Source organism: Chlorocebus sabaeus, chromosome 20 (assembly GCF_047675955.1).
Source record: "Chlorocebus sabaeus isolate Y175 chromosome 20, mChlSab1.0.hap1, whole genome shotgun sequence".
In the NCBI taxonomy this organism is placed as follows: Eukaryota; Metazoa; Chordata; class Mammalia; order Primates; family Cercopithecidae; genus Chlorocebus; species Chlorocebus sabaeus.
In genome coordinates this window covers 134995012-135010306 of record NC_132923.1, presented here as the reverse complement: position 1 = coordinate 135010306, position 15295 = coordinate 134995012, and the positions used below count along the sequence as shown (strand labels likewise).

Below are 15295 nucleotides of genomic sequence, written 5' to 3'. Positions count from 1 at the left end.
TTAGCTGGGTGCAGTGGCATGCACCTGTAATCCCAGCTACTCGCGAGGCTGAGGAAAAAGAATCACTTGAACCCAGGAGATGGAGGTTGCAGTGAGCCGAGATCATGCCACTGCACTCCAGCCTGGGCGACTGAGCAAGACTCTGTCTCAAAAATAAAATAAAATAAAATAAAATAAAAATAAATAAATAAATAAATAAAAAGAAAAAGAAGAAAGGAAGATGGACGGAATGACCCCCATGGTGTTCGCCTGTGATGGTGCTATTGGGCCAGATAGCACGGGCTTCAACAGATGGGTGAACAGGCGACATGCACGCACGCACACACCTGAACACAGCACATCTGCCCAGAGACAGCGACACATGGACAGCGCCCCCAGCACCCTAACCTTGGTTTCTAAATATCACTCTCCACTAACGGGGCTGGCCACAGTGGCTCACGCCTGTAATCCTAGCACTTTGGGAGGCTGAGGCAGGCAGATTACCTGAGCTCAGGAGTGCTAGACTAGCCTGGGCAACATGGCGAAACCCTGTCTCTACTAAAAATACAAAAAATTAGTCTCTACTAAAATACAAAAAATTGGTCTCTACTAAAAATACAAAAAATTAGGCCAGGTGCGGTGGCTCACTCCTGTAATCCCAACACTTTGGGAGGCCGAGACGCGCAGATCACAAGGTCAGGAGTTCAAGACCAGCCTGGCCAACATAGTGAAACCCAGTCTCTACTAAAAATACAAAAAAAAAATTAGCCAGGCGTGGTGGTGGGCGCCTGTAGTCTCAGCTACTTGGGAGGCTAAGGCAGGAGAATCTCTTGAACCCGGGAGGCAGAGGTTGCAGTGAGCCTAGCTCGGGCCACTGTACTCCAGCCTGGGTGACAGAGGGAGACTCCATCTCAAAAGAAAAAAAATTAGTCGTTGCGGGTGACTGTAATCCCAGCCACTTGGGAGGGTGAGGCATGAGAATCGCTTCAACCCGGGAGGCAGAGGTTGTAGTGAGCCAAGACTGCACCACCACACTCCAGCCTGGGCAAAGAGCAAGACTCCGTCTAAAAAACACAACAGAACAAAACCAAAAATAATATATATCATTCTCCACTAAAGCCAACCAGGCTTCTTTGAAAAATGACTGATTCTTGGGCTGTGGTGGGAAAGATGCCAGAGGAGCTGTCAGGTTAGCTGCACCAAAAGTTTGTGTTCCAGGAATGAACTCAGAGCTGGCTGAGGGGGCTTGAAAGGCAGAGTAAATAACACAGTAAAGGATCAGAACCCCCAGTAAAACAAGAGCCCACAAGGCCATGCTGATGAATAAATGGCAAAGGAGGGGAAGTCTTTCTTTCAGCACAAAGTCAATCCATGATCATCAGAGTGAGGGAATGAGAAGCCACCATGTGGCAACCATCACAATAATCACAATCACAACAGAGTCACCAAGAGACACTAAAACTACTGAGTAAAAGCTTAGAAACGGCCGGGCGCGGTGGCTCACTCCTATAATCCCAGCACTTTGGGAGGCTGAGGTGGCGGATCACAAGGTCAGGACATCGAGATCATCCTGGCCAACACAGTGAAACCCCGTCTCTACTACAAAAAAATTAGCCAGGTGTGATGGCGGGCACCTGTAGTTCCAGCTACTCAGGAGGCTGAGCCAGGAGAATCACTTGAACCCAGGAGGCGGAGGCTGCAGTGAGCGGAGATCGAGCCATTGCACTCCAGCCTGGGCGACAGAGCGAGACTCCGTCTCAAAAAAAAAAGCTTAGAAACAAGAGGCTATGTAGTCTCAAGATAGATCCAGCCCTATGAGGCACGTGTCAATCACAGAGGGAGACTATGCACACACGACGGGTAGAACAAACACGTCCTGCGAGGAGACGGCGGGGCGGGGAGGGGCGGCAGCTGTCCTCCCAAGACAGGAGGACTTCTAGTTCAGTCTGAGACCTCGGTGCAGGGCTGGGCGAGTAAACAAATTCAAAAGAATAAGGACCTCGAAACAGGCCTAGCATATGCTGGCCGGGCGCAGGAGTTTGAGACTAGCCTGGCCAACATGGCGAAACCCTACTAAATAGAAAAAATAGCTGGACGTGGTGGCGGGTGCCAGCAGTCCCAGCTACTCGGGAGGCTGAGCTGAGGCACAAGGATCGCTTCAACCTGGGAGACGGAGGCTTCAGTGAGCTGAGATTGCACCACTGCACCCCAGTCTGGGTGACAGAGTGAAACTGTCTCAAAAAAAAAAATAAAAAAGAAACAGGTCTGGCGTGTGCAGAATGGAGGCACCACCAATTGTTGAAGAAGCAAGTCTTATTCAGTCTATGATACCAGGCAGCTGTCCACGCCAGGGGAAAAGAAAAACTGGATTCTGATCCCATATCAGTAGACACATGGCGACAACGAGTAACACGGACGCAGCCCTGACTCTGCTGCTGGAGGGTCCGAGGCCCTCTGCACAGCGGTGAATCCACACAATAGCCCTCTGGGGAAGGTGCTGTTATCACCACGTGAGACACACAAAGGTAAGACAGGGCTTCACAGCAGCCGCGTCAGGATTTGAACCCAGGCGGCCTGTTCTTATGAGAAACTTAAATGTGTAAAACTTTATGCTGGCCGGGCACGGTGGCTCACACCTGTAATCCCAGCACTTTGGGAGGCCGAGGCGGGCGGATCATGAGGTCAGGAGATTGAGACCATCCTGGCTAACGCGGTGAAACCTCATCTCTACTAAAAATAAAAAAAATTAGCTGGGCGCGGTGGCGGGTGCCTGTAGTCCCAGCTACTCAGGAGGCTGAGGCAGGAGAATGGCATGAACCCAGGAGGCGGAGCTTGCAGTGAGCTGAGATTACGCCACTGCACTCGAGCCTGGGTAACAAAGCAAGACTCCGTCTCAAAAAAAAAAAAAAAACAAAAACCACACTTTATGGTCAGGAAAATATAAGGGAATGTCCTCCTGACCCTTTTTGGGGCAGGACAATAATTTCTCTAATCAAACCCCAAAAGCATGACCCATTAAAAAAAGGGTCAGGGCCGGGCGCGGTGGCTCACGCCTGTAATCCCAGCACTTTGGGAGGCCAAGGTGGGTGGATCACTTGAGGTCAGGAGCTCGAGACCAGCCTGACCAACATGGTGAAACCCTGTTTCTACAAAAATACAAAAATTAACCAGGTGTGGTGGTGTGCACCTGTAATCCCAGCTACTCAGGAGGCTGAGGCAGGAGAATTGCTTGAACCCAGGAGGCAGAGGTTGCAGTGAGCCAAGATCGCGCCACTGCACTCCAGCCTGGGCGACACGGAGAGACCCTGTCTCAAGGAAAAAAAAAAAAAAAAAAGGCCAGACCTGGTGGCTCACACCTGTAATCCCAGCACTCTGGGAGGCTGAGGTGGGTGGATCACCTGAGGTTGGGAATTTGAGATCAGCCTGACCAACATGGAGAAACCATGTCTCTACTAAAAATACAAAATTAGCCAGGCGTGGTGGCGCATGCCTGTAACCCCAGCTGCTCAGGAGGCTGAGGCAGGTGAATTACTTGAACTGGGGAGACAGAGGTTGTGGTGAGCCAAGATCGCACAATTGCACTCCAGCCTGGGCAACAAGAGCAAAACTCTGTCTCAAAAAAACAAAACAATACAAAACAAAAAAACAAAAAAACATATATATACATACCTCAAAGTGAAATGAACAGCCACAACCTGGGAAAAGATACTTGCAACATGACAAAGGATTAATATGCAGACTGTATACAGAATTCCTACAAACCAATTAGAAAAACAGGCGCAAAAAAAAAAAAGTCGGCCGGACGCGGTGGCTCAAGCCTGTAATCCCAGCACTTTGGGAGGCCGAGACGGGTGGATCACGAGGTCAGGAGATCGAGACCATCCTGGCTAACCCGGTGAAACCCCGTCTCTACTAAAAAATACAAAAAACTAGCCGGGCGAGGTGGCGGGCGCCTGTAGTCCCAGCTACTCGGGAGGCTGAGGCAGGAGAATGGCGTAAACCCGGGAGGCGGAGCTTGCAGTGAGCCGAGATTGCGCCACTGCACCCCAGCCTGGGCGACAGAGCGAGACTCCGTCTCAAAAAAAAAAAAAAAAAAAAAAAAAAAAAAAAAAGTCAGCCGGTCATGGTGGCTCATGCCTGTCATCCCAGCACTTTGGGAGGCTGAGGCAGGCAGATCACCTGAGGTCAGAAGTTCAAGATCAGCCTGGCCAACATGATGAAACCCTATCTCTACTAAAAATACAAAAGTTTGCCAGGTGTGGTGGCGGGCGCCTGTAATCCCAGCTACGCAGGAGGCTGAGGCAGGAGAATCGCTTGAACCTGGGGGGCGGAGGCTGCAGTGAGCTGAGACTGTGCCATTGCTCCAGCCTGGGCAACAGAGCAAGACTCTGTCTCAAAAAAAAAAAAAAAAAAAGAAAAAAAACATATTTCACAGATAATTTATTTTTTTTTGGAGAATGAGTTTCGCTCTTGTTGCCCAGGCTGGAGTGCAGTGGCACCATCTCAGCTCACTGCAACCTCCATCTCCCAAGTTCAAGCGATTCACAGAGGACAACTTCTAAAAGGCCAATAAAAAGAACAAAGGGTACATGTTCCTTCTCTACTGCCCTGTAACAGTCACTCCACGCTTACCAGCTCAAAACAACAAATGCTTTTGATGTCGGCTCCTGTGGTGCAGAAATCTGTGGGAAGCTTAGCCAGGCGCCTCTAGCTTAAGGCCCCTCCTGAAACTGTAATCACACCGTGGACCAGGGCTGTGGCCTCATCCGAAGGCTCAGCTGGGGCTGGGGCCCACCTCTGAGCTCACTGACTTGGATGCTGGCTGGGTTCAGTTCCTTGCTGGCTATAGGTGGAAAGGCCCCAGACCAGTTTCTTGCCAGTTTCTCCACAGGACACCCCACAGCCTGACAGGAGCTTTCATCCAGCAAGCTCGTCAGGGAGGGGGAGACAGCAACCAGGTCAGGAGCCCTGGCCTTTCTGAACCTCATCTCAGAAGTGACATCCTTCCCTTCCACTGTCTGGACAAGGGTCCCCGGGAGGAGCCCGAGGACTAGAAGGAAAAGAAAACCTGGATTTAAAATGGGATAAAGCCACAGGAGCTGCTCGTCCCACCACAGGAATCTGAGCGCCGGATTATGACAGAGTGTCACTTTGCACCCCGTCCAACTGTGCAGACCTCTCCTAGCCAGGCCCCTGCACCAGAGGTTAACAATCCGTGCCGCTGGTCAGGAAGTCCAGGTGGGTTCAAACAGCCAGAAAGGCATTTCAGGCAAAACGTGTCCCAAATCTTCAAACCATGCCCCGGAACTCAGACCTCCCCCTGGGAGTTCCTCCCAAGGAAACCATCTGGCAGAGGCTCAGGCTGCAGGGGACACTCCCTTCCAACACCCGGAAGCTGGAGACCACACTAGTGCCCAACGCCAAAGGCACCCCGAGGAGGGTGCCCTGTGCCCCCCCGCCCAGGTGACCCGCTGCGCCCTACACATCTCCACCAGGAAACATCTGTTACAGATGTGGACGAAGCGCAGCCTGGACTCCAGATCCGCTCATTTTCGTTCTGCCCTCCGTTTTCTGATTTGCCTGCATTGAAAATGCGTGAGTGGCGTGGAAAACCTTCCTACTCCTGCCTCAGCGACCCTTCCTAAAACACGGGCTCGTGTGGCCTGAAAATGTGATGTGCAGGCTTCCTGAGCAAAGTAGGTTGCGCTCCGTTAAAAAAACAAACAAAGAACTAAAAAGCCACCGAACGGGAGCTCGGCTGTCGGGAGATTTTTGCTTTTTTTTTTTTTTTTGCGGCCACGCACACCGCGTTCCCGGGTTTCAGGGCGTGGGGGTCTCCGTGGACTCCCGAACGTGAAAACACTTAAAGCCAGCTCGCAAAACGCCACCAGCGTTTTCCGCGCACAGCGCCCGCCGTAGGAAAGGACCCCCCAGGAGCCAATCCGGGCAGGGGAACCCCGGGCGCCCGCGCACTCAGCATCAGTACCGGCACCCAGCACCCAGCACCGACCTCGCAGCACCCAGCACCGAGCACCGAGCACAGCACCCAGCACGCAGAACCCACCAACAGCCTGATGCAGTCTCCGCCGCAGGCATAGCGCTGGCCCCCGCGCTCGGGCGCCCCCGTCTAGGCCCCGCCGCCTTCACAACAAAGGGACGCCGGCGGGCGGGGCCTGAGAGGCGCGCGCTGGAGGGGCCGGATGCGAGGCCGCGGAGGGGCCTCGGAGCTCGGCTATGGGGAGTGTCACAGGGCTGGCGGACCCAGGTGGGCTTCACGGGATGCCCGCGGGGCCGAAAATGACGCGCAGAACCCGGCATCGGGCTCCTCGCTGCCCCGCGGGCGCCGCTCCTCAGTGCCCCGGAGCCGGGGAGCGGGGAACCGCGCCGCGGCCCACAACGCCCCCGCGGCTGCCCGTTGGTTCCGCCCGGGTCGTTCTACTCCAGGCAGACGGGGGGTAAAACACGGCGCGCTCAGCGCCCCTCCCTGTTGGTTCCGCTCGGGCCGTTCCACTGCAGGCAGATGGGGGGATGGAAAGAGGGGCTTTTAGTGGCCTTCCGCGGCCGCCTGTTGGTTCCGCCCGGGCCGTTCCACTGTAGGCACACGGTGGGGACACGGCGCGCTTACTCCCCGCGGCCGCCTGTTGGTTCCACTGTAGGCGCACGGCGGGGGGGGAGGGGGGGGGAGACAGACGGCGCGCTGAGTGCTGCCTGCGGCCGCCCGTTTAGTTCTGCTCGGGCCGTTCCACTGCAGGCAGAGGGAGGGGGAAGACGGTGAGCTCAGTACACCCCCGCGGCCCGTTGGTTCTTCCCGGGCCGTTCCACTGCAGGCACATGGGAGGGGGAACAGCGGCCCCACCCCCGCGGCAGCCCGTTGGTTCCTCCCGGGCCGTTCCACTGCAGGAACATGGGAGGGGGAAACAGCGGCCCCACCCCCGCGGCAGCCCGTTGGTTCCGCCCGAGCTGTTCCACCGCCGGCACTTCAGGGCGGGATCGGCCAGTCTGTGGAGGCCGCTCTCTAAGCCCCAGAGGGTTTACCGCCCAGGTTTGGGTTCAAGGAATAAGAAATCCACTGAATACGCTCAACTTAGAAGACACAAAGGCGCCTCTTGGCGGAAGTGGCTCCGCCCAGCCTGACGGAAACTGCCGGGGGGGCGGGGCCGCCGCGCGGGGTGGGGACTCGCCTCAGGGCGCTGATTGGCTTGTGGCGCGCTCGGGGGCGGGGCCTCCGCATCAGGCTGGCGCCGCGCTCTGGGGGGCGTGCGGAGCAGACACACCTGCGGGCGCGCCCGCGGCCCGGAGGACTCTGGCTCTGGAACTTCGTGGAGCGATTTCCTAGCGTTACTTTCTCAAATAATGTTCGGGAATGAAGTTGCGGCTAAAGGGCTCTTTAGAGATTACTTTTGGGCCGGGCACGGTGGCTCACGCCTGTAATCCCAACCCTTTGGGAGGCCGAGGCGGGCGCATCACAAGGTGAAACCTCGTCTCTACTGAAAATACAAAAATTCGCCGGGCGCGGTGGCGGGCGCCTGTAGTCCCGGCCCTGGAGGCTGAGGAAGGAGGATCGCCTGAACCCGGAGGCGGAGGCTGCAGTGAGCCGAGATCGCGCCCCTGCACTCCAGCCTGGGCGACAGAGCGAGACTCCCTCTCAAAAGAATAAAGAAAAGTTTACTTTTGGCCGGGGGAGGTGGCTCACGCCGGTAATCCCGGCATTTTGAGAGGCTGAGGCAGGCGGATCGCCTGAGGTCAGGAGTTCGAGACCAGCCTGGCCAACATGGTAAAACCGCTCCCATCAGTACTAAAAACACAAAAAAAATGCCCGGGCCTCGTGGCGCGCGCCTGTAGTCCCAGCTACTCCGGAGGCTGAGGCAGGAGAATCCCTTGAACCCGGGAGGCGGAGGTAGCAGTGGGCCGAGATCGCGCCATTGCAGTCCAGCCTGGGGGACAGAGCGAGACTCCATCTCGTAAGTAAATAAATACTACTTTTACGTTTCGTTAAACTTTCACTTCTTCTTCTTTACGTTGTACGAACCTTCGTAAAGCTTCAGATCCTGGCCAGGGCGTCCGCTGATGGCAGCCTCCTTCCCCAGGCTTCCCCGTGGGGCCCGCAACACGGTTGGGCCAGAGACTGGGACTGTTTCCTCCCGCGGGGTCTTTGGTGGGGATGTCCCAGAGGAGTGGGGCAGGAGGAGGGGCGCGGAGCGCCCCCGGGAGCCGGTCAGGGCGCGGTGATGGTGCCTGTGGTCCCAGCTACTCGGGAGGCTGAGGTGGGAGGATGGCTGGAACCTGGGAGGTCGAGGCTGCAGTGAGCCAGGATCACACTCCAGCCTGGGCGACAGAGTGAGAACCTTGTCTTAAAAAAAAAAAAAAAAAAAAAAAAGGCCGGGCGCGGTGTCTCACACCTGTAATCCCAGCACTTTAGGAAGCCGAGGCCGGCGGATCACAAGGTCAGATCTGGACGGTCCTGGCTAACACGGTGAAACCCCGTCTTTACAAAAAATACGGAAAATGGCCGGGCGCGGTGGCTCACGCCTGTAATCCCAGCACTTTGGGAGGCCGAGGCGGGCGGATCACAAGGTCAGGAGATCGAGACCATGGTGAAACCCCGTCTCTACTAAAAAATAGAAAAAAATTAGCCGGGCGCAGTGGCGGGCGCCTGTAGTCCCAGCTACTCGGGAGGCTGAGGCAGGAGAATGGCGTGAACCCGGGAGGCAGAGCTTGCAGTGAGCTGAGATCCGGCCACTGCACTCCGGCCTGGGCGACAGAGCGAGACTCCGTCTCAAAAAAAAAAAAAAAAAGGAATAAAGAAAATTATAAAAGACTCAGAAGTGAAATTAACGCAGTGGGGTGCAATCTGCCTGGTGCCTGAGTTCACCATCCACACGGAGTTCATAAATTTCAGAGCAGTTTACAAAGTAGATTTTCCTACTTTGCAGGAAACCCAGAAATGTCTGGTGATTTGCCCACTAGTCTCGGCTGTTGTGGTCAGCAGGGTCGCTGTAGTATCCAAATGATTTCAAAAGCAGATTTATAAAAAGTACTCCTTTTTTCTTTTTTTTTTTTTTTGGGGACGGAGTTTCGCTCTCATCGCCCGGGCTGGAGTGCAGTGGCGTGATCTTGGCTCGCTGCAACATCTGCCTCCCAGGTTCAAGTGATTCTCCTGCCTTAGCCTCCTGAGTAGCTGGGAATACAGACGTGCGCCATCACGCCCAGCTAATTTTTGTATTTTTAGTAGAGACGGGGTTTCGCCCTGTTGGCCAAGATGTTCTCCATCTCCCGACCTTGTGATCCACCCACCTTGGCCTCCCAAAGTACTGGGATTACAGGCCTGAGCCACCATGCCCGGCCTTTTTTTTTTTTGAGACGGTGTCTCACTCTGTCGCCCAGGCTGGAGTGCAGTGGTGTGATGTCAGCTCACCGCAAGCTCCGCCTCCTGAGTTCAAGCAATTCTCTGCCTTAGCCTCCCGAGTAGCTGGGATTACACATGCCCACCACCACGCCCTGCTAATTGTTTTGTATTTTTAGTAGAGATGGAGTTTCACCTTGTTAGCCAGGATGGTCTCGATCTCCTGACCTCATGATCCACCTACCTTGGCCTCCCAAAGTGTTGGGATTACAGGTGTGAGCCACTGCACCTGGCCTCTCAAAATTTTTATAGCAAATCCTTACATTTCATGAGGGACCATGCATTTTATTTTATTTTTGAGATGGCGGATCTCACTACTTTGCCCAGGCTAGGCTCAAACTCAGGACTCTCTGGCCTCAGCCTCCGGAGGAGCTGGGTCTGCAGGTGGCCGTCACTGTGCTGGGCTTGGGATGTACAGTTTAATGATTTTGGAATAGTGTCTGGGAAGCCTGGGTGCCTTCCTGTCTTCCTCTCCCCAGAAGGACCTCCCACCTCGGTTTCCCAAAGTGTTGGGATTATAGGCGTGAGCCACCATGCCCCACTTCTCTTTGCTATATTGCCTGGGAGGCGTGTATTAATAATTTTAATTTTAAATTTCTTTCTTTTTTTTTTGAGACAGAGTCTCGCTGTGTCACCCAGGCTGGAGGGCAGTGGCGCCATCTCGGCTCACTGCAAGCTCCGCCTGCCGGGTTCACACCATTCTCCTGCCTCAGCCTCCTGAGTAGCTGGGACTACAGGCGCCCGCCACCATGCCCAGCTAATTTTTTTTTTTTGTATTTTTAGTAGAGATGGAGTTTCACCGTGTTAGCCAGGATGGCCTCAATCTCCTGACCTCGTGATCCACCCACCTTGGCTTCCCAAAGTGCTGGGATTACAGGTATGAGCCACCGAGCCTGGCACTTCTTAGCTATTTATATTGTTCCTTGGGTCATCGGTTTCTGGCCTTTGACAATTTTTCTATTAGTGTTTTGTGTCAATTCTATGAGCTTTGTATTGAGAACATCGAGCTGTTGTATTATTGCACATGTTTTCCTGCCTGCATGCCGTTGTCATGTATTTCAGTGAATTTCTATCCACATGATGTGGAGTCGGTTAGGAGTCAGGAAGCCTCGCTGTGTGGGAGGCTGATGGGTCCAGGCGCTGTTCAAACCTCCAATGTGCATCCCTGGTTCCTGGGACCTTCCGGGTTGTGCTGCCTGCGACATGGCTGGGTAGAGGCCTCCACAGAGTCCTCCCTGGCCTCTCTGCTGCCTGCTGACCTCAGGGCAGGGTCTCCCCAGGCTGAGGGGCCCATGGGCTGTGGGATTCCTTTCCTCTGCCTTCAGGGCCTGGATGATCTTCTGGAAGGCAGGAAGGAAAGCGGTCATGGCTAGCTCTGTTCTGCCCCCTTCTGGGTCCCCCTGGCCCACAGGCTCCTCCATGTCCCCCAGCCAGCTTCAGTCTGGGCTCCCACTCAGCAGGGAGGGTGAGACCTGCCGGCCCAGAGGAGCTGAAGTTTCCCGAGGGGCGTTGAGGACAGCAGGGAGGTGTGGGGTGTGAACAGAGGCCCCAGAGAATGGGGTCTGTGCCAAGGCCCCACGGATGGGGAGGAAGCGAGGAGGGTCCCCGCCTGGAGACCCAGCCTGCAGACCACTCGGCCACCTGTCCGGCGGTGAGGGAGCAGCAGCCTCTCATGCCCCTGCAATTTGTCCTCATCAGCAGGTGGGGAAAGAGGCCGGGGAGTTCTCCAGGCCAAGGTCACTCATGGGCAAGTTCCCGCGGCTTCAGACCCTCCATACTCAGGGCCACCCATGCTTTCCGGGGCCCTTTGCTGGTTTGGAGGAACCGTCCTGTTTCCCAGAGCGCACTGCGTGTCTCTGAGTGTGCGCGTCTCAGTGGCGTCCATGTGTATTTTTCTGTGTGTGTCTGTGTCTGAGTGTGTGGTGCCCGTGTGTGTGTCTCAGTGGTGCCCACGCCTGTTTTTCTGTGTGGTGTGTCTGTGTGTGTGTTTGTCCATCTTTTTGTCTGGCCTCCTGTCCTCTCTGCAGAGCAGCTGGGTGGGGATCCTGGTCCTGGGGCTTATGAGCAGGATATAGGCGTGGGGCAGCCCTGGTGAGGCCCGAGCACAGGCCCCAAGTGCCTCCTGCACAGGGTGGCTGAGCCAGCTCCTCTGTGGCTCCTGGGTCCCCACCACCCCTCACTGGGTACTGCCTGTCCTGGCCACCCACTCCTGCCCACCCTGCTCTCTGCAGGGGCCTCCTTCCTCTTTCCGGTGCGTGTCCTGGTGGTGGAGGCTCCTAAGGAGGTTGTGGCCTCAGTTTACTGCCTGCCTTGGCTCCTTGGTGTTACCAGACCCTGAAGGCAGCCTATGCCCTGGTCAAGATCCTTCTGGGACGGGATGTGCTGGAAACGGCTGAACCACGCGGTGACGTACCAGCTCCTGCCGTCCCCGACATCGCCAGCACTGCCAACCTTCCCTGGGCTCCTCCGGCCAGCTCCTCTACCATACCCTCCCCACCCTGCTCTCCCCCAACCGGACTTCCAGCTCCAGGGTCGCAGCCTCCTGGGCTCCCAGCAGAACAGGCCTCACCCAGACCCCGCGGGAGCCGCAGGAATTGGGCTGGGTCTTTGGGCCTGGCTGCAGCCCCTTCTGACCTGACCTGAGGAGACACCATGGCTGTGGGAGGCAGGGTGAAGGTGCCAGGCCCAGCACAGAGGTGCCCCAGGTACAGGCTGGCACTGGCCCGGCAGAGACCCTGGATGCCGCCGCTTCAGGATCGAAAAGGTTTCCAAGCCCCAGAGCCTGAGCCCGGCAGCCCCCAGGATGTCTTGGGGCCTCGGTGCTCCCGAAAGCTGGGAAGCTTAAGGCTTGATCCACAGCCTCTTCCAGGCCGGGGAGACAGAGGTGCTCCAGGTCAATAGGGAGGGGCCCACAGCCCAGGCTTTCACATCCCCAAAACGGTGCAGGGTGCTGGTGGTGCAGGTGCCCATGGGGTGGTCATTCTGGTCTCTCCTGGCCTTGCGCGCATGTAGCACAGATTGGCTCCGGCCAAAGCCTTGAGCCACATTCATCTGGGCCTTGTTAGGACAACAGGGATGGTGTGGGGTTGCGGGGGTGGGGGGTTGGGGGGAGGACCACATCACTGGAGGGAGGGAGGCCGATGTCAGTGCCCAGGCTGGGCCCAGGGGACAGCGGGTCCTCACCTGGCTTGTGGCTGCCCCTGAGTTAGGCAGCCTGGATGGAGGGGCCCTTCCAGCCCTGCTGGCCCCGGGGATGCAGGGACTCAACTCCCCCTGGTCTCAGTGGCTCTTCCAGGAGAAACACAGCCTGCCCGAGGCAACACCATCCCACGATTTTGAGTCCCTCTGTCTACCCCTCCCCCTGCCAGGGCAGTGCCCCCTTGCCCAGAAGAGCCAGCGGCACTCCCAGCCCCTGGGGCACCACACAGCCCCTTGGGGAGGACGGCCTGCCGGCCCCACACTCGGTGGATGGGCATTTCAGGGCCAGGATTTAATGGGGGTGACCCTGCCCAACCCCTCTATGTTGGTTACAAGGCGTCAGAAGAAAGGTGTTATTAACCCAGCTTCTTTTTTACAAGTCTTGTTTATTGAAAGGATCTGAAAATCGTAATAAGGCTTTCAATGACATTTAATAAATTTTCAAGAAATTAATATGAAACATTAAAATTTACGTCAAAAATCCAAAGTTTTCTAGATCATTTCCGTCTCGTGCTGCTTTAGAGCTCAGTTCACACTGTTTTTCTTCAGATGAGTGGCTGGAATTCTGAACACTGCTGTCTTCCGGCCCTGACACTGGGTGCTGGTCCCTCTCTCCTCCTAAGCCCACAGCTGGGCCTCCCCTGTGCCCAGGGTCACGGCGGACTTAAAGCCAGGCCCACTGCCCAGAATCACACTCGGGGCTTTTGGATGCTTAAGTCTGCCGATGCTGAGGTGCCCAGACGAGGGTGAGCGGGGAGACACGTGCCTCGGAGAACGTGCCCAGGTGGGGCCGGGTGGCTGCGGGAAGCTCACCGGCGGCGGCGAATGTTTTGTGCCTTCTTTTTCTTATCAGCCTCCAGCAGATGAGGACAACTTCATGTGCAAAACTCAGAGCAGTTACTCAAAATACAGATGCCCGGGCAGCAGTAACCAGGACACCAGGCTCTGACCACGGCCTCCACACACCTGTGCCCGTGGAAGAGGCGCGTGCCGGGGTAGCAGCACCCACATGCGCCACAGCTGCCGGTGCTTTGCAGGCTGGAGACTCATGGCAGAGGCAGGAGGAGAATCAGCGTGTTGAGTCCCTCGCTGTGTTCATGTCAAAGATTCTCATTACAGTTGCAAGATAAAAGGGATCACGATCACTAGCCCCGGAAATCCCCATCTCCCGGACCACCAGGATCGCACTGAACAGAATGGTCCCCGAAGACAGCGTCTCGCAGAACACAAATGTAAACATTTAATGGCAGACGACTCCCTTCCCCTTGAAATCTTCACAAAAGTGTGTACAAGAAAAGATGCACATGAGCATTTCAGAAACTTTAAAAGAATCTCTAAAAAGTCTATACAGGATTTAAACCCCCTTCCTGGGAGCGGAAGCTGCGTGAGGAATGTGTGGGTCGCCAGCGATGCCAGCCCCCTTCCCACTGAGGGTCCCAGACTCATGGGGCCTCGAGCGGGGAGGGCTGGACAGCAGGGGACGCATCCAACCCTCCCCAGAAACTGCGCACAACAAAACCACCAGCACCTCTTGCCAACCACCGGCGAGACCAGACTTTTCAGCAGCGCCTCCACCGGGGGTTTCCCTGCAGAAGCTTTAAGGAAAGAGGTGCAGGCCAAGGGGAAAAGCATCGCAGCTCAAGGAAGGTTTTTGGCTGAGACATTTATTTTCAACATTGAAGGACAGGTCGAGTCATTCCGACCCCTCTGAATTTCAATCGACTGATTTGTGGAAAAATATCCTGGCGTGGAATTACGGCGGCTGGAGGCTGTGCTCCAGGGACCCCCACGGGGTCAGTGGGACAGAAGCACTCCCAGCCCATTTCTCACTGCTTCTTTAGAAAAGCAAAAAAAAGTCAGACTTAAAATGTTAAAAAAAACAGCTGATCTGGACAAAAGGGCAGACCCAGGCTCTGACCCAGCTACAGGAAGGAAGTGGCCGTGCCATTGAGACAGAGGCGGTCACAGACACACACACAGATTGGTCTGTCCCCAGAGGGAGCTTGGAGGGCAGAAAAGAAGACAGCGGAAGGATTCCGGCCTGGACAGGGCTCGACCTAGCCCTCCCCCTCCTCCTCCTCCTCCTCCTCCTCGAAGTGGGTTTGCTTCTTCCGGACGTTCCAGTGCAGGCACTGTGCGAGGCTCTCAAACCAGTCGCTCACGGGGTCCCGCACGCAGATGGAGGGGAGCGGGTAGCATGAGGTAGTGATGCTGATGCTGGGGCGGGAGAGCAGCTGCCTGAGCCAGGGCTTCCAGAAAGGCCCGCCCCAGCCAAGAACCCTCCCTCCCTCCCCGGGAATGGCCGGGACTCTTTTCCTGAGTGGCCAGGCAGCCCCTCCCTGAGGCAGGCTTGAGGGGTGCCCCATGGGTGCTGGGACAGAGCCGCCCCAGGTCCTGGAGGGGACGGTGCAGGGAACTGACAAACACTGCCCCAGGGCCCTCAGGGGTGAGGTCCCAGGAGGTGGGGGAGGGCAGCCCTCATGCAAGGGCGGGCAGCTGTGCTGGGGGGGGGACACCCTCAGGCCTCTGCTGGGGTCACGCTTGCATGTGCCACCGTATGTGACCTGCTGCCGCCTGCACGGGTGCCCTGACTGTGACACTCTAAGACCCAGGGACTCAGGCCCTGTGGTGCTCTAGGGGACAAGCTGTGTCTACAGGCCAACCCCAAGAGGGCAGGCGCTGCCTGGCTCAGGGAGGAGGTTGGCAGGCAGTGCC

At 56.3% G+C, this 15295-nt stretch overlaps 2 protein-coding genes across 13 annotated transcripts in view; both read right to left on the bottom strand.

The window, feature by feature from the left end:
* Nucleotides 1–6606, bottom strand: part of SLC35E2B (solute carrier family 35 member E2B) — a 39444-nt gene extending 32838 nt beyond the window's left edge. For 2 of the 6 annotated variants that reach the window (XM_073007953.1, XM_007980953.3), the window contains exon 1: nucleotides 6044–6597. The gene's annotated coding sequence lies outside the window, so the exon portion shown is untranslated. Of the gene's footprint in view, nucleotides 1–5989 lie in introns of all 6 variants that reach the window. The other 4 variants (XM_073007954.1, XM_007980956.3, XM_007980957.3 and 1 more) reach the window with 4 other exon arrangements.
* A 6340-nt stretch (nucleotides 6607–12946) lies between these two features.
* The window catches only part of NADK (NAD kinase), a 31046-nt gene continuing 28697 nt past the window's right edge, over nucleotides 12947–15295 (bottom strand). For all 7 annotated transcript variants that reach the window (XM_007980960.3, XM_073007951.1, XM_007980962.3 and 4 more), the window contains one exon: nucleotides 12947–14797. In XM_007980960.3, the coding sequence (XP_007979151.1) occupies nucleotides 14638–14797 (160 nt within the window). In that variant the 3' untranslated portion in view covers nucleotides 12947–14637. The remainder of the gene's footprint in view (nucleotides 14798–15295) is intronic.